Source organism: Aphelocoma coerulescens, chromosome 12 (assembly GCF_041296385.1).
Source record: "Aphelocoma coerulescens isolate FSJ_1873_10779 chromosome 12, UR_Acoe_1.0, whole genome shotgun sequence".
NCBI classification, from domain to species: domain Eukaryota; kingdom Metazoa; phylum Chordata; class Aves; order Passeriformes; family Corvidae; genus Aphelocoma; species Aphelocoma coerulescens.
Window position 1 is genome coordinate 21,212,256 of NC_091026.1, and position 22,954 is coordinate 21,235,209.

Sequence of the window (22,954 nt, forward strand, 5' to 3'; positions counted from 1 at the left end):
CCAGATAATCTTCAATACCAAAAGCACATGAGAGCATTATTTTGCCTTTCATCTTTCTGAATTGTCAGCTGTGACCATGCCACTTCCATGCACACCCCCCACCTGCAGCATGCAGGCACTGCTCCCCTGCTTTTGTATCTCCCAAAAACACCACACAGAGACAGGTTTTAACACAGTTGTTTTAAAACTCTGTTAAATTAAGGGTTTGTTTACTGCGCTGAACTCTCCCTCCAGAGTGCTGGGAATACAGATGTAAAAGCAACCAGTGCTTGCTCCAGTGCAGGTGAAGTGTCCCTACACCTGCACGAGCCTCCCCCGCCACTGAAGCACAGCTCTAAGTCATTTCTGATTTTTTCTTCATCTAAGGGAGGACCTAAGAAAATAAACCATTTAGCTCTAGACTAAGCATCTGGAGAGCACCTTGTAATTACCAGTTCTGGTTCTCTTCTCTCTGACAGCTTCTCAAAACACATGTGGATCCTGGTACATCCCAGAGCCTCTCAGCTCCCTTCTCCCCTGGTGGCCCCCCAGCTGCAGCTGCTGCATCAGCTCCAGTATTTATAGCCCCTCTCTGCTGAGTCACTACTGTTCCTGGCTTATTTAGAAGCTGCTTTAACTACATTTGCTTTTGACAGTGTCACATTCATCACTCTCACGTGCAATTTTGACAGTTTGCCCTTCCAAAACTGACACAGAAGAGACATCCTTTGCTTCTCTGTGTGGATGGGTGGGGATGTCCAGAATTTCCTTGCCTTCCACTTTCTTTCCTTGTCCCAACTTCAGGAGTTCAGAGGAACAGAACCTGGCTAAATCTGATAGAAGCACTATGAGTTTGGCAAGAGAGCTGAGACAACAAGGCAGCCAGCTCAGGATGTCTGGTCTGAGGTGAGGGCAGCCGAGCCACTGCTCCCTACACTGAGCTCATGGGCAGCTTCTCCTCAGCCCTCTCCCCTGGGTATCTTTGCATGTGGCCTTAGGATTCATCCACACCATGCTAACATTGCCAACGCTGACTCCGGCTAGTTGGAAAGAGATTAAAGAGAGCAATTAGTTTCAAAGACAGAGGAAAGATTTGCTACAGGTTGGTATAAATAAGCTAAAACAGAGGGTTTAGGCAGCAGCAGTGCCTTACACACATCATCATCACCTAATGTGTTATTGTTACCTGTGAGCCTGTATTCCATATGGAATTTTTTTTACCCTAGCCCTCCCAAAATCCGCTTTTGAAATGCTGAGTTTCTCTGAGCAGGAATCTTGAACTTCCCTTGGCCCTGAGATCATCTTGAGGGGTCAATATCCTCAGGCAATTTTAGCACATTTTTAGGACAGGGTTTGACATTGGAACAGGCTTATAAAAACACATGGAACTGACGCTCCCTGTGCACTCCCTGCAGTGACTGACAGGGTCTCAACCCCTTCCAACCCAGCACCACACCTGCAGTCCCTCCGAGAACCATTCCCTTTCTCTCTGCTTGACCTACATGACCAGAAAAGCTGCTTCTCCTGATTTGTCAGCCTAAGAGTGAAAAAGAAGAAAAATTACTTTCAAAAGTGTTTCTCTATCACTCCTGCATGTAACAAAGCCCTCACTGACAGCTTGACAAAAATCTGGCAAAATGTTTTCCAACTGAATTAAAAAAAAAATTTAAGCACAAAGCGGTTACACAAGAACCTCACAGTTATCAAAATACGCACTGAAGTGACCTTAATAACAAGGACAAGTCAAGCTTAGCAAGAAGAGAACTTAATGGTCTTAATATTTGCTTTGTCCAAGTAGCCTGTGGGCTCAGCTACTTTAAACATCATTTCCCGAGCCTACATAATACATGGGCAATATGTTACACCTTGGGAGCGTTCCAAACATGCGTTCTCTCTTCTGCTCTAACCCTCCTGTGTTTTGAAGGCATCAGCCACAATCTTACTCCCTTAAAATGGCAGAATGTGCACAAGAGCTCTCTGAGTGCAGCTGCTCACCAACAGGCTCCACCTCACACCTCTGCCTGCTCCAGGGCCAGAGTTCCCTTTATGCTTCCCTCTGGTACCATTTATCCCGGGAAACAGCATCACAAAGGGGCCACCTCCCTTCTCAGGGGGAACTCAACAGCTCCTTCAGAGGCACCTTTAACCTCTGCCTTTCAGACATCCATCACCACCTGCTTGGATGGACTCACTGAAGAATAAGAGTCCCTTGGGCTCCTCCCAAGAGCCAGCCTTTCCTTCCTTTGCTCCATGTGTTATTCTCATTCTCTCCCACACATCAAATTGCCCATTTACGTGATTCTGAAGTATGTTTAGCACCATCTCTTCACTCACCTAGACCTGAACTGGAGCCTAAAGACTCACCTAAACCAACACTGTAAAATGCCTTCTCTCGTCTCTTGAGCAAGATGAGCAAACCAGGTGTGAGGGAAGACAAAAGGCAGCCTGGAAAGGTGGAGATGGGGGCGTGCACAGGGACAGGAGTCAGCCTCAGCACGTTTGGGATTCAGCCCAGACCCCCTGTGCACAGCACGGTATCTTAGGCACACTGGGGACACATTTCCTCCCTGCTCCGAAACCGTCTCGGCCCATCTTGGCACAAACAAGACAAACTTGCCCATGTGAACAGTTTGCCATCACTGTTCAATAGCACTTTATGGACTAAATAACCCCCTGAAATTGCAGCTACTGCTGCCAAGGGGTAAGCATGGAGTAGTCCAAGGAATTCTTGAGGTCCCAGATAGGGGATCTCACGAGTTCAGACCCCAAAGTGAAAGAAAACATTCACAATCTTTTTGTGTCAAAGTATTCTTTCCTATTGCACATCCATGCTTACCAAATGATTCATAAATCAAATGAAGTAATGAAAAACTGCTGGTGGAAAACTGTATTTTCCTCTTCTCCTTATGCTGTACAAAGACTCTTTAAAGATACAAAATTTCAAACAAAGGTGGCAGCATGCTGTCACTGTTCCTCACACGAATTCCTAATTTTATGATTACATCCTGCCATCAGTGCCAGGAATAAACAGAAGTCTCCAATCCTACAATAACTGTGTTTCTCCTTTAATACAAGCCTCTGGTGGAACAAGTCCCACTCTATCACACAGATTCAAAGCGTGTCCTCATTCCAATCTGACAGCACAAAGCTGAAGCAGTGATGAACTTAGGGGCTCACTTATTTAGCCGAAAATAATGCACATGGAATGCGGAACAGTGTATTAATGACGTGCAGCAGAATCCACAGAGCCAGCCTGAGCAGCATCCCAGCTTCATATCTCCTGACAACACATTATTCCAGACTAACAGAACTGACACCCACCCCTCCCTGCACATGAAGTGTGTAACCAACCCCCTGCAAATGTTCCTCAATGGAGATTTCTTCTCAGTTACTAAAATTCTGACAATGTCAGCAAAATAATCCAGGAGCTATATCTGACACAGCTCAGTGGTGTTTGTTTTCTGTGCAAGAGCCGTTCCCTCTGTGAGACACTTCCAATCAGGGATGACTTGTGCTCACTACAAGCAGCCAATATTGACAGGAATCACACTGGGCTGTGGAGCTGCTCCTGCCGAGCAGCACCAGCTGATCCAACACTTGTACCAATCTGCACAGGAGCCGTTTCAAGCTCATTTGAAAAACAGAAGAATGTATCTCCCTGAATTGAGAAAACAAGGTTTTAGCCACTGAAGCATCACGAACACTAACCCTATATACGCTTGTTGCTCTCCTCCTCCAATATGTGCATGACCCCTGGAGCCCCATCTCCCCTCCACTGGTCAGCCTGTCCTCTGACCTGAACTGAATCCTGCCTTTTCCTGCCCATCTCTAACGATTACTCACTGCACATCTCTGTCTACCAAGGCACTCTTATTTCATCACATCACATTTGGCTTTCAGAGCAGCATCTGTAACCCAGAGCAAAAGAACACAGTCAGTACTTTTAGGCCATGAGTCCCATGTGACACTCAGATTTTCATCTGCATTGCCTAGTTCAAAGTCAGAGAAGACTCTTGACGATCTAGACACAGTAATGCTTCACAGCACTGCAGAGGTGTGTGACCCTGCAGACACGCCCAAGATCTGACTGTACTGTCAAGACCCTCCCCCCTGCAAAAGAAACATGCTGGCCCCAGCCACGAAGAAGACTCCAGTGCTCTTCCTTGTGGCTGAGGGCAGACAAAAATCTGTTGTATCCTCAAAGCTCCATGTGCTCCCTGATAATAAAAGCACACCTGTGCAGGGACAGGCAAGGCACTTTGGAATGGTGAAATGACTTAGCATGTGGTTTTGCCTGCTTTCATGCTGTCCCCCCGTAAGATGATGCTGTTCCTTTCTGAAGGGACACAGCAGTGAGACAAAGAGCATGAATGGACTTCTGAGGTAGGGAGCACATTGTGACCTTTAGCCACAACCATCAAATGAAGTTCCAATAACTGCAATCTGAAGGGAAAAGCTGACAGTGTCTTGACATGGTCACTTACATGAAATGCACCCTATTTCTTTTGTGCCATATGCCTTTGATGCATTATCATTCCCACTCTTCTTGATTGCTTTTCAAAAGCCATCTAAATTAATGTGAATTGGTAAAGGGCAATTATTGCTATGAATAATCAGTGTATGCTAATAAATGCAAAAATAGGACAAAATGCTAAGTTTCACCAGCACTGACAGCTTCTATCAGTGATAAAGGGCACCTCCTGCACTGACAGCAGGACAGGGAGGACAGCTGAGTCCTTACTGCAGGGGTACAGAGTTACTCTGCTCAGCAAAGAAGCACACAGAAGCACAGCTCCTGCTCTTTGTCTAAAGCACCATCTTGCCAAAGATCAGCTGGTCTGCTCTTAGCAAAATTCTATAGGAATCTATATTAATGAAGATACCAAAAGAGGAAAAAGATATTACCAAGAAGAAGACAAAAGATATTGCCAATAAGAGGACGCAAACAGAAGGTTGTAGAAGTATTTGTCATTGACTCCCAGGGTGCTGCTTCACTGATGGCCAGGCACACACTGGGTCCCTCAGGCCAGGAGCAGGAAGGGCTGGAATCAGCTCAGGCCCCACCACCAAATGTGGCCCCACAGGCTCCAAGGCAAGCACCCCACATTTATTCCCTCCATTAAACTGTACTGACCTGAATGGCTTCACATAGCATGATTTAGGGGGGCCTCCAGCACACTAATAGGATTAAATAGCACACAAGAACAAGGAGAAATGTGTCAGCCTTCTCAGCAATGGCAGGAAACTCCAAGTGAGAACTAAGATCTTGCTTAAAATAAATGGCAGTTCAGAATTCTCTGCAAATTGCATTTGCTGCCTCCTCAAAGTCACAGCACACATTCTTGCAACGTGATGGGAAAGACATTAGTGAATTATAAGAAACATTTTAAATCCAGTCAGAGACCAGCCCACCATTATTTTATTAGTGTGCTTTTTAAGAAATGTAACCTGTAACAGTACAGTGAGTCTAAAAGGACTATTTCCCTATCTTTTGGGAAAAAAAGACTTGCAGGATGTGGCACTTCCCTTGCTGAACTTCACAAGACTCTGCTGCCTGTCTCTCCAAGCCTCTCGAGGTGCCTTTGAGCAGCAGCAGCACAACCACTGGGTCCGTCAGCCGCACTCACTCAGAACACACAGCACCTCCCTGACCACACCAGTCCCACACTCCAGCTGGAAGACTGCCAGAGCAACTGTTTGCTTCACCTAGGATACAACTGGACTCTCAGAAAAATGTTATGATTTCTCTGAAGCAATTTTGTCCTCAGAGAATCCCATTTCACAAGCACCAAGGAAAGCACAGAAACAAGTCACCTCCTCTACACAAAATAAAATTTAGTTTCAGTACTGGGAAAAAACTATCAAATCAGTTAACAGACTACCCAGGGAGGATGTCAGATCTCCCAGCACTGCAGGATTTTATCAACAGACTAGATGAGCATCTGTCAAAGACGTCTGCTCTGCCAGGAAGATATAAAGATACAGAAGAGAGGCGTTAGTTAGGGAAGTTTTTTGGCTAAGCAACCTCTCCCACAGAGCCAAGGGGATGTCACTGCCTTCCTGCCCTCCCCAGCGCAGGGCAGCCAGGCCACGCTGCAGATCTGAGGGAAAGCCTGGCTGCCCCGGCACCCTGGCAGGCCACAGAAATCCCCTTGCAAACACCCAAAAATCACACTTATAAATACAAAAAGGGTACAGCTAAAAATATTTTAGTGAAATACACATGGACCTTCTCCCAGGAGCCACGTGCTGCTCTTGGAGGGAGGGACATCTCATTTATCCGAGCACACAGAGCCACAGCGTTTGATGGCCTTGTGCTCACTCCCTGTTTGGGAAAAATCACACGGAATGGCCTTCAGGGAACTCATTAAGGAAGACACGTTGGAGCTGAGGAAGGCACAGGCTACAGACAGATTGACCACAAGGCAAAGTACAGGAAAGAAAACAGCTGAGACCCTTACAAATAATTGCATATTTCTAACTTATTGGAACTTTTAAGATCAAACTCGAGATTCATACTTTTATTGTAAGTTTTAAAATTTAAATTATGAATAAAATTACAGTCACTTTAGTGAAAAGGTGGAAGGCTACATATTAATATTTCCCTGAAATAATGAATATATATTATGTGACTATCTCTTATTAAGGATTAATTCCAAACTCAGCAGAATTAATTCAGTAGAAAATCTCCTTTTAATTTAGGAGCTTTTGATTCAAATGAACGCTGAAACTGAACAAAACAAAGCAGAGTAGTTGTCCAAACTAAGGAATGTGTAAAGAACACACCTAAACTTAGCCATAGATTTCATTAAAAACTATAAGCAAACAAACTTTTTTAAAATTCACAGTTTATCCTAACAATTTTACTGCCAATTTTAATGGATTCTTTTCTCTCTCCCTCTCCCAAAAAATGTCACAAGATGCCTTTGCTCATAAATTATGTTCAATAAGTTGCTTCCAGCCAGGATATTTTACTGAGATAAGGAACAGCTGCATTATACAGAGCTATAATTATGTTTCAAGGAAAAGATCATCAACATGGAAGTATAATTTTCTATTTGGATTTAAAACTAGTGAACAAAACCAGTCCTCATGTGAACAGCACTGTACAATCCCAGGCTCCTCTCAAGCATCTCCACAGCTGGCTGCACCAGCACACACTGGATGGTGGGGCCATGAGGAAAATCAAGGGGCTGTTATTTCCTTCCAATGAATTTCAGAAAAAATGTTATGAAAAACCTCTTAACAGGAACAGGAAAAAGATACTGCTGAGAATCGGGGAAACCACAGATTATAACACAAACACCAGTTTCAGCACGGTAACAGTCACCAATTACAAGAAGCCCAACACCAAAAGCCCACATTAATGGGGTACTAAAAATCTGAGTTGAGGTCAAAGTACATTCAGAGATCTGGAGGTAAAATGGGAATATCCTACCTCACGCTCCCACTGCCAGACTAGCTCACCCCTATGGAAAATCTTTCATTGCTATGGCGACAGGGAATCGAAAAAACTTAGATCCATGTAAACACAGGTTTTCATATGCAGATTGCAGTATTCTGTACTGCCAGTTAATCCCAATTTATGAATTTTCAGTTATTCAGCCAGCCAGAGAAAACTGAGTGATTATTCATAAATATAAAAGTTAAAGTTCATTCCTAGATAAATCGCAAACAAAAACAGGTCTGAATTTCTCATATCAATTATTCACAATGACTAACTCCCTCACCTCCAGTTACTTGCCAAAACCCAGCTACACTAATCTCAATTACTTATTTTAGGGGGCAACTCTTCCTTGTTTTCCTCATGCTATATTTGTTTATATACGTATGTCTGTATGTTTCCTCCCCCCTGTGGGCCACACACAGAGTAAACAAGGAACAGAGGCTGTTAGTGAAGGCTTCTGAAATTCACTATATTCAGCTTTGAACTGCTGGCCCAAGGGTGAAATCAGAACTGACTCATAATGTCTCAGTTCTTTTTTAAGCTGCAACTGAACATTTATAGGAAAACGAAAATAGTGTGAAACAGTTTCAGCTACCAGATGTGATGGTTTTTATCTCCAATGTCCTGACACCAGCCATTCATTTTTCTCCTTTTTTGAGCCTTTTCAAAACTGTGTTCCAGGAACACACAGAAATCGAGTCTCGCACCCCAGGTACCTGCCACCTCCTCTTGCCTACATGAACCTTATCCTGAGACTATAGCTTCCATGCAGGAATCTAGTCCTGCCTCGATTATCAAACAGGTTTCTGGAAGATTAGGAATCTGCCAGCTTTTCTCAGGTGGGGATCCTGCAATCTGGGTTCCCACAGCTGTTGCAGCAGCCAAAGGGCACAGAACACACACCTGAGTGGTACCCACCACCAGCCCCTTCCAAACAGTCCAGGTTTCCAGCCTCCCAGCTCCAGCACGTGCGTGTGCATCCCCCTCCTAACACAGCTCCTCTATGAGCAGGGCAGAGAGCTCACCCACCACCTGCGTGGTGCCGGATGCAGCGGGCACTGGCGCTCCCAGGGGCTGCTCTGCAGCCGCTGCACCAGCACCTCCAGCACATCGCTCACTCCACGTGGGCAGCGAAGCTCCCTGGCTGGGGCCAGGATGCACCACACAATGCTTTATCTCTCTTTGGTTTATGTAGCATTTGTTATTTCAATCATTAATTCCCTCTGTCCTACAAAGAACACCCGTGCAGCAAAGCACCGCGCGGCTCCAGGCGATGCCGGCACAGGAACCCTTTGGTAACTCAGCAGCAGCAATCAAGGCCTCACATTGTTCTGGCAGCGCTATCAGGCAATCCACGACCAGATGGATGTATTTGTAAATAAGGCAAATCAGTTTTGTCAGGTTGTAATTGGTTTTAGAACAAGCAATTCCCACGACGACAAACAACAATTAAAGAGCACAGAGCCCCACAGTGCAACGCCGAGCAGGCAGCACTTAGGGACAACAGCAAAGGGGAGCAGTGGCAGTGCCATGGAAGACACACAGACAGCCTCATCCTGGGATGGGCCTAGCAATGCAGGAGAACGGGAAAGCTCAGCAGCTCTGTCAGGGTGATTCCAGAAGTTGAGGATGTCGGGTGCCCACTGAAGCTGCAACTGGAGCCACAGCTAACACCTTGGCCTGCAGAGACCAGCTGTCCTTCTGCCCCGGCAAGTCATTTGGATGCAGGCTGACAAAGAGCTGTTAAGCTACTGGGAAACTTGAGTCTCTTCACAGAAAGACTGGGGACAAGGAGTTCTTCCCAACAAACTCTGGACACTTTCAGCCTGGTGAAGACCCCAGAAAAGTGAAAGAAGAGGATGCTGAAGGTTTTTTCTTTCTTCCAAAGGCATACTATACTGCCACCATGAATTTCTGCAGGCTCAGTAGTTAGCTTGGTGACCATAAATGTCTTTTTCATTGTCATTGTGATGTACACCACAGACAAGGACACTGCAGCAAACTCACAGTCATAACGTGACCAGCCTCCATGTAAATTCTTGGCACACCGACAAGACTCCATGTGCCAGAAACCAGCGGGGTAGCTGGGGTTTGCACCCAGCTCTCACACACAGTCAGGGAAATCCTAGGGACACAACCTGTGACTATTCCCATGACCAATCGCCACTAAATTCCCAATGAAAGTTTAATTTTGAAGTTACTCTCTGGCTTTGTGACCTGCAAAATTACTTCCTTCCATCCAGAGCCTTAAGAAAGGTACACCATCTGCTCCAGGCTCTTCTCCCATGCAACACAGATGTCTCCCCACCGCCCTGGGCAGGCATTTAAAAGCAGTAGGCAGCTACATCAACAACACAGTCCCAGGGATGCACGAGTACACACTGTGTGATCAGGAGGAGAGGAAAAGAGTGTGCATTTCTTTTTTCCTCTTCTTCCCACTCTCCCTTACTTTGGAGCTGACCTCTGCCATGGAACACATTGTTGTTATTTCAACAGTCTCACATCTCGCACTGCCATCCTGAAGAACAATGACTACATGAGTACTCTTTGTAATGGTTTCACTTTCAGGGGTTTATAATATGACATTTTCACTTACAATATGTTTACTTAGTATTTCTTCAGGAATTTTAGCGAGAGTAGGTCAAGAGCACACAAGCAGGAAAAAACATGCAGGAAAAAACGCTTTTAAAGCTGTGAGTCACTCAGAACACGATCCAGCAAGGATGTTAAAAGAAACAAAAAATGCTTTGAAAGAACCTACTGAGAGTCTGATTCCCAGGTTACTTGATCTATTCCAAATCAAAACTCTTTTTTTGCCACACTTCCTCGGGCTCTTCCTGAACTATTTGAAAAATCCAATTACAGTGGAGATCCTGATTTCCAGGTTCATTTATTACCAGAGTAGAAGTTCCATTCACTTTAGCGGTAAAAAAGAACAGAGCAATAGGAAATTCCCTACAAAACATTTATTTAATGGAAAGCAAAATCAAGAACGATTCAAGGAAAAGCTGGCAGAATACAAGAGTTTCTATCTATGACTGTAAAACCCAATTCCAAGAGCTCTGACCAGGATGTCGCCCTTGCACTGGGTGCAGCACAGAATGCACGAAGACCTCACACCCTCACAGGGCGCTCACCAGCCATCTGCTACAGAATGACCTCTACAATGCGTCCGGCTTCTCCATCTCTCCCTGCCTGATGCCCAGCCCCATCCAGAGACACAGTTCACGTTCCCCAAGGTGTGACACAACAAATGGTTTTGTTCCCAGAGTGAGGCAAGCTCTCCCAGGCTATCAGGATTTCTGTACAACACCTCAGAAACCAGCATTTCCCCATCCACGACGGCTGCAAGCTTGGTGCAGCCTGCTCTCTCCTGGAGCTGCAGTACATCTCCATCACGTGAAGTTACGCACGGTGCTGGGGAAGATCCATCCATTTGTGCCCCACAGACAGAGAACACTTTGTCCTGCCCCAGGAGCCAAGTGCCTCCCCTGCACAGGAAGCCGAGCTGGGAGACCGGCAGGGCAGCCGGACCACGGTGACCGGTCCCCGCAGCTCAGCCCAGCACAGGGTCCACGGGGGCTCACACCGCTGGGGGAGGACACACGGCCACTGCACAGCCCCCACACAGGGGCAGAGGCAGGGACCCCACTGCTGCTCCTGCTCCTAAGGACTGCCCTCCCACCCAAGTCCCCATGCTGCTGCCTCATCCCACCTGCCTCTTGGAAGTGCTGGGAAAATACAGCCATTAATACTCTTAACTGTTTTGAAGCTATTACACGAGTATTTACAGACATGCCAGTGTAACTTAATCCAGTGGCCTCTCAGGGCATTGCTTCAATGCTGCAGGTGAAACTAACATATCCAGCCAATTGCGTATTCTGCACAGGGAAATTTGTTTTCTGATCTCTCCAGCAATCACATTCCACCCTGAAGCACGATACTCACTTGTGCTGGCCTCAGCATGCTTCACTGTATACAATATTGATGGTAAAAGTACTCAGCCCTTTGGAAAACATGCCCACTTTGGAAGAGAAATAGCCATTAGGCAACACAGCAAAACAAAAACACCCCACAGTTCTCCAGCCTGCACTGGTAGAGTGTGACTGCACTGAGCAGGGGTGAGCGGGAAGCACCCAGTGGCACACACCTTACTGCTGAGGTCCTCCATGTGACAACCAACAAGAATTTTTACCTACAGGAAGGGACATCCCAAAGGAAGAGTTTCCCCTGACTGGTCCTGCTGGAGGGGTGGGTGTGGACAGGTTTCAGCCACTGCACGATGAAGAGGAAGGTGAAGGATCACCATAACTCTTTCCTAATGCTGCAACATGCACTGCATGGTCCCTTATGTGAACACGGATTTCGACACATGATCCCAAGGGCATGAAGCACCACAGGCCACAGTCCATGGGAGACATCCCACCCACTCAAGAGGATTTGCTTAAACCCACACTGACATGGTTGACAGCCGCTGAGCATATTTTCAAATTAAACTCTCTCTCTTTTGGCCAGAGCAGGACTTCCGCACCACTTAAGGATCATTTAGGGCACACTGTCCTTCCAGAGGAATCAGCACACTCTCCTAAATAACAGAGGAGTAAGAACAGGTGCCTACAATAACATTTTCTTAGAAGGCCCAATAGATCTTCGTCAACTGGGGGCCTATCTCCTTCCAGTGGAAGTCGCTGCTGGTCAGTGGTCCACAGCATCCTTCCAGAGATGTCACTGAACAGACATCCCCATCTGGCTTACAAGGTCCAGAGACCCCACTCCACAGTGACCACAGGTCACCCGCTCAGCACCAGCATCAGTCTGGAGTGACTAATCAGCTTCTGAGGGCATGCAGGAGCAGTAGATGGGGATTTTAAGAAAAAGCTAAATATACTCTCTGCTGTTGGCAGGGTAATCTTGCTGGCAGTGTTTCCTCCCGCACTAACGGAGCAGCTAAACACAGCATTTTTCACACCATTCCCATCTTGTCCTAAGCCACAGCCCACTGACCCACACTGCATTCCATATCAGGGCAACATTCCCAAACTGGACTTGTCTGCACATGGCTTTCCCTCCTGGCCATCACTCTCTGGCAATGCAGCTCCCATCTTCAAGCTCTCCTGCAGCTTCAGTCCTGCTAATGCTGCCAACACTGCAAAATGGCAGCAGGATTTCGCTCTCTCCAGCTCAGATACAAGTCTGTATCTTTAAAATTTCCAATACTAACAAGCTGTCTTGAACGAAACATCATTTAAGCTTTTCCCAAAAATCTTCAATTGTCTCTGAAGTGTTTGCCAACACAAAAGCTTTAGGCTGCCACACCACCAGTCTGATCTCTTGTCCTTACTCTTCCATGAGTCCCATAATCTCAATGATTAAAGTGTCATGAGAGTCAAACTTCCCTGAAGTAAAAAAAAAGGGAGTGGAGATTTAAAGACAGGCATCTTACTAAACCCAGTCCACTTAGAGCCATCAGGTCACTAGGACCAGGCAGCCAGTGCTACCTATTGCAGCCAGGCTCTGAGCCAGAGCTTTTACACTGATAGTGATGTTCCAAAGCACTCACTGTGTGAGCTCCCTCGGATCCCAGCTGCTGGCAGGCCATAAGGTTACACACACAGAAAGTTTCTGGAAAGCATTCACCATACAGTAGAGCAGAATTCTGGCACCTTGGTCAGGGGAAGCATTTTCAATCCTTACCAATACCCACGTTATTCCCATGAAGCAACTACTGATTTATCAGTGCATTTGACAGAGAGAAAAACTTTGCACACACATGAGGCCAGCATCTAAAAATTGTTAAACTGATGATCTTGAGCTTAGAAATCTGTTCTTGAGGTCATCTCCTCTTGAAGCTCCAAACGCACAACATCCCCTCAGGCTCTCACCATGCCACAGAAGCACCCGGAGACCAAAAACAACTCTTCAAACAAACAAGCAGCAAGACCTCAAACCACTCTTCAAACAAACAAACAAAGCAGCAACACTACAGCAGCAAGAAGAAAACGGGTCTTTGGGGCTCTGTCATGGTGAAGGGGAAGCCACTACTTCAGCAAGTCCACGACAGGGCCTTACACTGCAGTCCTGCTGTGTGCAACACTGCTCCACAAAGTTGGACCAACAGATGAAGAAAAGCCACAGAAAACCAGATTCCCTTTTCCCTTAATGGGAATCATTAAAGTCAGTCCTCCATCTCCTGAACTGTGGTTATTTACACGCCTGTATCCTCCTCTCTTCTTAAATATTTACTCTTAAAATACAAACCCGAGCAAAACAGCACCGAGCTTCACCCCACCACTACAGCTCACTTTGCTGTCTCCCTTAATAACTAAAGCATAAACCACGTGGATAAAATCCCTGCCCTGGAGTGCTGCCCTGAGCATTCCAAGAAGCAGCAGGATGAACAGAATCCCAAAGAGAGGCATTCCCTCTCCTCTGCCTGAGGCAGGGCATCAAGAGATGCTCAACACAGGAGCAACCCCCTCTCCTCCCCCAGCTAATACAGACACTGAGACCATTTAACTCCACAGTTCTTCTAGCAGCAAGTTCCTCAGCTGTCCTGCACACCTGCCATTGCTACAAGATGGAGTAATGTTTTCCAGAGCTACTTTGGGAAGCCAGACACATTCCACTGACTGCCATCTCTTGCCACAGACACAAGTGTTCCTCCCAAAGGCTGAGGTGAAAAAGTTGGAGGTATCTTTCCCCTCTTCAAAACCATTCTCCAACTTCAAAGGCAAGAAGACCAACCAATACTAATGCAAATTCTTCTCAGAAGCTGCTGGGCACAGTGTGGCTGTGTAATTTTCCCAAAATTTGCAGTTTCCAGACTATTACCTGCACCACAACAATAATCTCCTTGAACATCAGCAGAGCTTCATAGCCAGGAAAGGACATTTGGAAAGCTATAGAAACACTTCTGGGAAGCAGATTAAGGCAGCTCAACAGCACAAGACATGGAAGCAAGAGACTCTGATAGCAGCAGCTTTCTCCCAGTCTCTCCAGTCCCTCCTAGGCCAGAGGTTCCCATACTGGGGAACCCACTCTAGTACACACAGACAGACACTCCACAGCCACATGAACACCAGCCTAGAGGCACTGCTGCTGCTCCCCTCTGATAACGCTGTGCCTGCAGAGCTGAATTTGGGGACCCACCTCCACAAGAGGCTCGGAAGCACCAACTTCCACACTGGAATTATGTCACTGCACCTTTTTTACGTATCTTTGTTGGTAAGACAGAGGAGAATATTTAAATTAAGGAGGAAGATTTAAAACCTCTCCCTCCCTTCCGTGACCATCCTACCAGCTGTCTCCTCACTGCTGAGCACCAACAACCCTGCAAGAAATAGCACAACCCTGGGATAAACAGCAGGGCTGTATGACCCTGGCTGCTGCACTGTGATGGGGCTATTTCTCACATGAACTCTAAAGTCAGGCTGCTGGAAAATCGCAGACATTAAACACTCCCACAGCACCCTGGCAGTAAGGAACACACAGCCCCATCACACCGACTGAGTCCAGTGCAGGCAACACACCACAGCCACATGAACTCCCTCAGTAATTTTATTTTGACACCCTACTTCCTCTCTTAAAATTCCATGTTGCAATACACTGTTCAGTGGCTGCCTCTGCCCAAACCACTGCAACTGCCTTTCAGAGAGAAAAGGGAATCTAAAATAAGTTATCTCAGGCCAGTTTGTCAGGGAAAAGTTTACAAATCAGGCTCTTGAAGACACAAACAGCGTAAAGTGCATCCAGTAACCACAGGCCCAGAGCAGAAGCCCGGGGCAAGGGCTGGCAGCTCTAAGGAGGTCAGTGACAGGTACACCCCATCACCACACAGGCTCACACTGTTCACCCATCTCCCCGTCCTCAGTCACTGCTATGGCACATGCCACTAACACACACGGGTGGGGCACACACAGCACATTAGTTGTTACTAAGGAATACTCACCTTTTCAGGAGAAGGGTTTGCTGGCAGCTCAGCAAAAGCCTCCTGCGATTAAACCAATAGTCAAGACTAAAGAGCCACCCAGGTTGTAAGAAAGGGGAGATTACTTCGTGCCAGTTTTGCTGGAGAGTGGCACGAGGAACACGCCTGCACACGCTGCTGAACCCTCTGCAGCCCTGAGCCCGAGCCAGGCGTTACGTGTGTGACCTGTCCCATCACCCAGCAGGAGCACAGGTACCTCCCCAAGTCACTAAAAGCATTTCAGGAGGTGACTGCTGCTGCTGCTGTGCATGGTAGCTTGTCAAACAGCTACTGAAACCAAGCCAAACCCAGGCAGGAGAAAATCTTGAGAGCTCAAAGGGGAGGGCTCCCCACCATCTTCCACAGGCCAGCAAAGGGGAGAGTAAATCCTGCTCCTCATAGGGGCTGAAACTGCACACAGAACTGACAATATTACACCTTACAGAGGCTTATAAATATCTACTAAGCACCTGAAGCGCATTTGGTGCTGCACTCTGATGGCCCTTAAAACTCTTCACCTGGAACCAGGACTAGCTACAGGCTTTGAATAAGTGTTGTAAGAGGGTTTTATTGTTATCAGGTGGAGAGGTAGACTGACAAATAATGCCAGCTGCACACCCAGGCACCTGCCAGCTATCAGGAAAGAACTCAGCCAGGCTTGCAGGACCAAAATACCCTTCTTTTGTATCTAAATCACCTCACAGCACGGCAGGACCCCAGCTCCTGCCACCAGATCCCTGCCCTGGGACAAGCCATGACCCTGGACATACTGCTCAGCAGTTCTGACCTCTGGTCATGAAGACAAGCAGGAGGAGCTGCTGAGGATGGATGGACCATCCCACCAGCAGCTGCACAGAGCTGGTGGTGGTCAGCTGCACACAGGAGCTGCTGCTCAGCTGAACCATCCCAGCCTCTGCCAAAGTGCTCAGGACTTGAACTTTGCAGGAATAGCTCTGATAAATTCAATTTCTTTCCATTAGAGACTGCCAATTAATCTTTATTAGGAATCATATCTAAACTCCCTGCTATCCCTGCACATGGCCTGCCCAGTGCCTACACACAGAGGGCTCTATAAAACCCAGTTGCCAGGGCCACACTCAGAGCCACGGAGGAAACACAGCAGGGAAGAGGATGGTAACAACCAGCAGCAGTGTGGAGCAGTTCTCCCAAAGTCTCACAGCAGAAACTAGATCAGATTCATCAGGATCTGATCAGCTGCATACAGCTCCACCAAAGCCAGCTGAGCTATGCCAGGCATGCTGGGTGCCCTTGGGTCACACTTCCCCACATTTTGTTAAGCACAATTAAGCCAACAGACATTTTCTATCTGTTTCTGCAATTAACACTCAGAAGTTTCCCACCAGCCCCCACAAAGGGGTGCAACTTTCTCTCTTGCACAGAACCATTTCATCGAATGAGCTGTCAATGTCAAGCCTTGATGCCCCTCCTCGTTGGGAAGCAAAGCTTCTCCCCTGAGCAAACCAGCATCCTAGAAAATTATCTGGCATGGGAGTTTTCCCAACATTTTCTGAGCAAAGTGGAAAGATAAGAAGAGCTAGGAAAAGAGAACAGATACAAAAGAAGGGATGTGGCTACTGCAATAGAAGAAGTCAAAGGAAGCTAATGGGCAATGATAAATTAACCTAAACTTTATGAAAATGGGAAAGAACACATTGGTTTTCTTTGGCCCCAAGTCTGCAAACGTTTTTAGTGTTTTTATGTGCTAAATCCACCAAAACTCTAGTTTTAGTATCAATTTACACAGCAACCAAGAGTCCCAGAAGTCAAGGAGTCATCCCTTTGCCACTATGCAGCCAGATGCACCATTTGGAGAGCCCCACCTCCAGGATCACAAAGGATCATGTCACCTGCCAGTCACACGACACAAGATGCTACTGCCTCACAACAGTCTCCCTGCCAACAGCAGCCAGAGGGATCACACAGGGACCTGTGCTTTGCCAGGGTTAAGGCAAAACTGCGGGAAGCAATATAAAATTTACCAGCCAATCAACACAATGCCCAATTTTCTGCAAGATTTCCAATGCTGGACCATAGGCGGTTGCATCTGCATAACTGGTTCATTTTACTGCATTAAAGCCACAAATCAGGCATGTGACCATAATGAGGGAGAGACATTTATTTAGATTTCTGCCCAGATAGACCAATTAAAACTGTACGTCTGAAAACACGCGCTTTAAATTGTGCATCCAAGGATCTGCTGTGTTCTGTATTCCGCAGGCAGCTGTCATGTGGCAGTTGTAAATCTGCAGCCATATCTCCATTGGTGTTTATTTTTAACACCACCACTCCTGTCTGCAAGGCTAAGGCAAATAAGAAAACCTGCCTCCTAGAAGTATTCTTAAATATTTTCTTTCTGATACCATCCAGCAAGCATCTCCTGCCAGCACTCGGGCCAGCTCTCTCCTGTCCTGACAGCTGGAGGGTGCAAAGCAGCAGCAGAAGAGAAGGACAGACCCTGGACAACTGACAGGAGATACTGCACCATGGGAAGGAGCCTGCCAGCGCTGCGTGTGTGCAGGAGAGGTGAGAGAGAGGTCTCCATGCACGGGCAGACAGCAAACACTGTGCAGAGCTGCAAGAACAGCACCTGCAGCAGCCGCAGGCAGCAGCCATCACGTACTCCCACTCCCAAAAGCAGAGTGGCTCCAACCCAGAGCCTCATGCACCGTGTAGCACTGTCAGCCCCTGACCAGCCATCAGCCCCTAGCCCTCTCTGAGACACCCAGGAACAGACTGTGCATGCAGCAGGGCACTCGCAGGCCCACATGCACCTCACACACTCCTGCTATCTTTTCCATGCATTTTCAGGACAACTCCTTCCCACCATGAGAGGAGCAGACACAGTTCTCCAGGGAAGGAGGGAAGACACAGAGCCATCATGGCCAATAAATCACCCTGTGCATGAAGATAATTCCCCAGTTCAGCCCTCCTCCTTCCAATCTCACTCCCCACACAGCGCGTGGGCTCCTCGATTGCTGTACCCAAGGCTGCAGCACCCGAACACAGCAGGGCTCGGCTCCCACACTGCAGCTACTGACAGGCCATCCCCAAACCACCCCAGCCTTTGCTCTACTTCCCAACAGCTGGAGCTAGAGGCTCCAGCAAAACTTTCCTGTAATCAGTCTAAGTAACTTTTTCCCCCTCCGTGTCATTCCAGGTGTCTTGTCAGCTCCTCTAGTCCAGAGGCTTCATGCACCTGAGGCACTGCTGCAACACCATTGCCTCACCCAGCGCTGGCTGACACCTCACAACAGCAGCACCCTGCCCACTTCCAATCCTCTCTGACATCGTCTCCAAATGCATTTCCAATGCAGCTTTGCTGGAGTTACTTCCCTTCCATCCATGCTGACATATGCCCTGGAGCTCACATGCAGGGTTTTCCACCTTTCTCCCTTCCATTTTCCTGTCCATGCGATGGGGACAAGCACTGTGCCATGTTCAGATTCTAGACCCATCCTCCATAACATAGCATCACTTCTTCAAATTTTCATCTATTATCATCTTCATATTTAAGCATTTCCATACCAACCCTTTGGCTGTCAGTCCCCGTTGCCACCACTTCCCCTCTTCTTTATCCCTATTTCTCTTCCATTTTAGTCTTTCTCTGGAGGTTTGGGCATCTGTCTTCACCAGGGTAGCAAGGGATTAGATATGAATAGCGTAATGACTCAATCCTTGAAGAAAATAAACAGGATATCTGGGATAATGAAGTAGCCTACATCCTCTCCTTCAGTCAAGCCAGGAGAGGCCAGACTCTGCACAAAGGGAGCATAAGTGGAGGTGGGTGCTCGTGGTCACTGTCACAGCCTCAGAGAAGGTTTAGATGATCACAAGCCCTGGCCCATGTTGGGCTGGCACACTCAACACACAACTGAGCACAGAAAAGCTCTGCTCCTTCTGCAGTGCATCCTCAGCCCCCAGCCCTCCTTGGGCCCCTACAAATGCCATGACCAACTGCTGTCCTGCCTGCTCAGCCACGTTTGTTTACACTGCTCCTATTTAGTGAAGGAAGCACAGGCTAACCCTAATCCTGCTCTGCACCAATCCCTCCAGAGACAGAGGGTTATCCTCCTCCAACAGTTCAGCAAGGTGGGAAGATCAGACCCACCCTGGTCCCCACAGAGAGCGAGTGATGGCCATCAGGTCACAGCTGTGAGCACTGGAGCCCCTGCACCTCACCACAGTCATCCCAAGACCACCCTCACTGTGTAACAGACCCAATGTGCCCAGGGATGGAGCTGCCACCTCCTCAAAGGCAGCAGGCAGGCAGCAGACACAGGCACTGGGGTCTGACTCTGCCCACCTCTCCCCAGCTACAGGCACACTCACACCCTGTCAACATAAAAATCAGCCTTTGTTCAGGTGAAAACACAGACCAAGTACCCTACATGAGGAATCAGACATTCCTGGAGGTGTAATTATGCACAGAACAGTATCAAGGAAATTATTACTGGCCCATCAGCAAACTGTCTGCATTACAGGCGCCCAAAACGTGATCACTGTGGTGTAATGTAACACCCTCACACACTACAACATTAACTGCCTCACATATGGAAACCATGAGGCTACAGAAGCCGGGCCAAGAACAATCATGGCACATGAGTACTTCAGTTACAAACAACAATCAGAAAAAACACTGGAGACATCCACAGCAAAGCTTTTGGAAGAGCTCAGAACCAGTCCTGCCCCCAGTGACCCCTCTGCAACCCGAGCACCCAAGAAGAAGGAATCACCAGGCCCAGGACATCTTTGAAAATAACATGAAACCATGGGACAGTCTCTGGGAACAAATGCAAATCCCCTCCCATAAAACGAACAATACCACAGGCTAAAAGAATATTTCATCTGCTTAACTGCAGGGTGCAATAACATCAATTTGCCCAAATTACACACAAGCAGAAAGGTAATTGGCACAGAGCAGGGTGTGTTGTGACTGTTCCATCACTCTTCGAGGCCAGCTACAAAAGACTGAAATGCAAGAAAGTAAACAATGGCACGAAACCAACAGCCAGCCCCTTCCCCAGAATCCCTCCCTCTGGCATCACGCTGCCGCAGTTAGGCAGAGACTTTTCCAAGTGGAGTCTGTGCAGACCAGCCATCACCCAGCTGAGCCGGGATCTAGAGAAAAATGGAAGCTCTTGAGTTTGCACAAGCACAAGTTACTCTGCAGAAAAGCTGTCTTACACTTTTAATTAACCATGCCCTGGACTTAAATATAATGAAGTGGTGCACACACACCCATATGAAACAACCAAGCAAAGGGAGAGTGGAGCTGGTTTTATATAATAGTGGGGGGCCTGAAGGAGGCAGTTCGAGGAAAAGGCATGAAGTAAGCAGCTGAGAGTATCCTCCGTCTGAAGGTGGGAAAAGGAATTGTCATCAGCTAACAGAATTAGCAATTATTGCAATATGGAGCAGATTTATTAAGTTATCCAAAAATGTCCATTAATACAGTTTGCTACCAACACGAAAATCCCTGGGTGTTCAATAGAGCGAAGGTTACACTGGCTCATTTCCCTCAGCCTCCAACCTGCTCAGACCTTCCCTGGGCTGCAGAGCTGCCATGTGTCACAGGGTACCAACTTTCCTCCGAAACAAGAATTAACTTGGAGCCTGAGATTCGATGCTCAGCGGTCTCAATAGACAAAACGTCTGATTTTATTCCTCTCCAGCACTCAGAAACGCAGCGTCTGCCGCACAGCTCCGCGCCCCGCACCAGTACCGGCACTTGCATAATAATGACTGCGGGCCTGGAGGCGAGGGGCCGGAGCACGAAGGCGAAGTTCCTTACATAAGGACCGCAGGATCGATGCGCTCCCCACCAGGAGGCCGTGGGCAGCGCTCCCGACACCGCACAGCCCCGGGGCTCCCTTAGCCACCGGTCCCGCTCCCCTGCGCCCCGGGCAGGCACTTCCCGGGTGGGCGCAGGGCGCTGCCCCCGGAGGACAGCCCCGGCCAGCGCCGCTTCGGGGGCTGAACAATCCCTGCCCATCACCGCCGCTCGCACGCCGAGTCCCCGCACGGCGACGGCACCGGCGCCCGCAGCGCCCAGCGGGCAGGGCCGGGACTCGCCCGCCGGTGCCTCCGTGGGGCCGCGGCTCCCGCGCCCGGCGGTGCCGCAGCGCGGGAGGGGCGGGGGGCGGCGGCGCAGCCCCCGCGGCCGGAGCCGGCCCGTCCCGGCCCCGCCCCGCACACAAAGGCGGCCCCGCCGCGCCCCGCACCGGTCCCCGCTCCGCACCTTTGACCTGCGCCTCGTAGTCGGCGATGATCTCTTTGTCCTTCTTGAACTTGCCCTGCGCTGACATCGTGCGGGAGGGCGCGGGCCCCGCCGGGACCGCCGCCCGCCGCGCTCCGCCGCCGCCTCACCCGGCCGCGGCCCCGCCGCCGCCAGCGGCCGCCGTCATTGGCGGCGCCGGGGACACCGCGCGCCGCGGGAACACCGCGCACCGCCCGCACCGCGGGGAGCGCAGCGCCGCCGGGAGCGGAGCCGGGCAGGGCAGAGCCGAGCCGAGCCGAGCCGAACGCCACCGCTCCCGCCGCCGGCCGAGGCGGGGCCCTGGCGCCGCTCCCGCGCTCAGGTTGCGCGCGGGGCGGGGCGTCCCGGAGCCCCTTCCCCGCCCCGGCCCCGCCCCGGCCCCGCCGCCCTCGGCTCGGCCGCGCTCCCCGGGCCGGGCAGCGCCGCCGTGCTCCGGCACCTTCCGGTACCGCTGCGTGCAGAGCGCCCCGTTTTGCGCCCCGCTCTCCCCGCACGATCGGCCCCTCCGGCACCATCCGGTCGCCGCTGGGACTGCGCGGGTGCACGGGAGCAGATTTGTCACTTCTTGTTAAAATGAAGGAAAAAGGGAGAAAGTGTTCGTTCCAGCAGAAGCAACATCAGTGCTTAAGGCTCTTTATCAGGGGTTCTAGTTGAGCGGTTGGGAGCCAGTCCATGAAACCTCACACACTTGCCAGCAGCGTATGCAATGGCACATCCGAGCCCTCGGACAGGCAGGATCCACAATCCACTGAGTGGGTCCTCTGTCCGGCCCCGGCTACGCTCCCATCATTGCTCCACACAATGGGTTCTTTTATGGGTGTCTTGTGAGGAGTGAATTCAGGGAGATTTGATGATTCACAGTTACTCTGCCAACTTTAAAAAATAACCCCAGCCCATTACACAAATAATTTACCTAGTGCAAGCAGGCAGCACAGAGAAGCATTCTGGATCTCAGTGGCTGTGGAAGGGCCTGGAAAGGAGGGAGAAAAAGCGAGCTCTTCCAGGAAAGCACAGCCACTGCAGAATGTGAGGCCCAAGATGAGGGCTGAGCATTGTTACTCCAGGTGGACCAAGGTGCTCAGAGCTTCAGGGAAAGCACAGACTGTGCTAGACCCCCGCTGAGCACAGGGAGAGGCATAGGACAGGGACCACGGGGAAGGCACAGGGACAGTGGCTGTGAGCACAGCTCAGTGTTCTGTGTCAGAGCAGGAGCAGCCAGAGAGCATGTACCAGTCCTTAGGGTGGGTTGTGCAGCATGGGGGAAGCAGGACAACAGGCTGCTCCA

General features: G+C 49.1%; 1 protein-coding gene across 2 annotated transcripts in view; it reads right to left on the minus strand.

The window, feature by feature from the left end:
* The window catches only part of SRGAP3 (SLIT-ROBO Rho GTPase activating protein 3), an 82,916-nt gene extending 61,188 nt beyond the window's left edge, over nt 1-21,728 (minus strand). For both annotated transcript variants that reach the window (XM_069027667.1, XM_069027666.1), the window contains exon 1: nt 21,652-21,728. In XM_069027667.1, the coding sequence (XP_068883768.1) occupies nt 21,652-21,718 (67 nt within the window). In that variant the 5' untranslated portion in view covers nt 21,719-21,728. The remainder of the gene's footprint in view (nt 1-21,651) is intronic.
* Nucleotides 21,729-22,954: the final 1,226 nt, after the last annotated feature.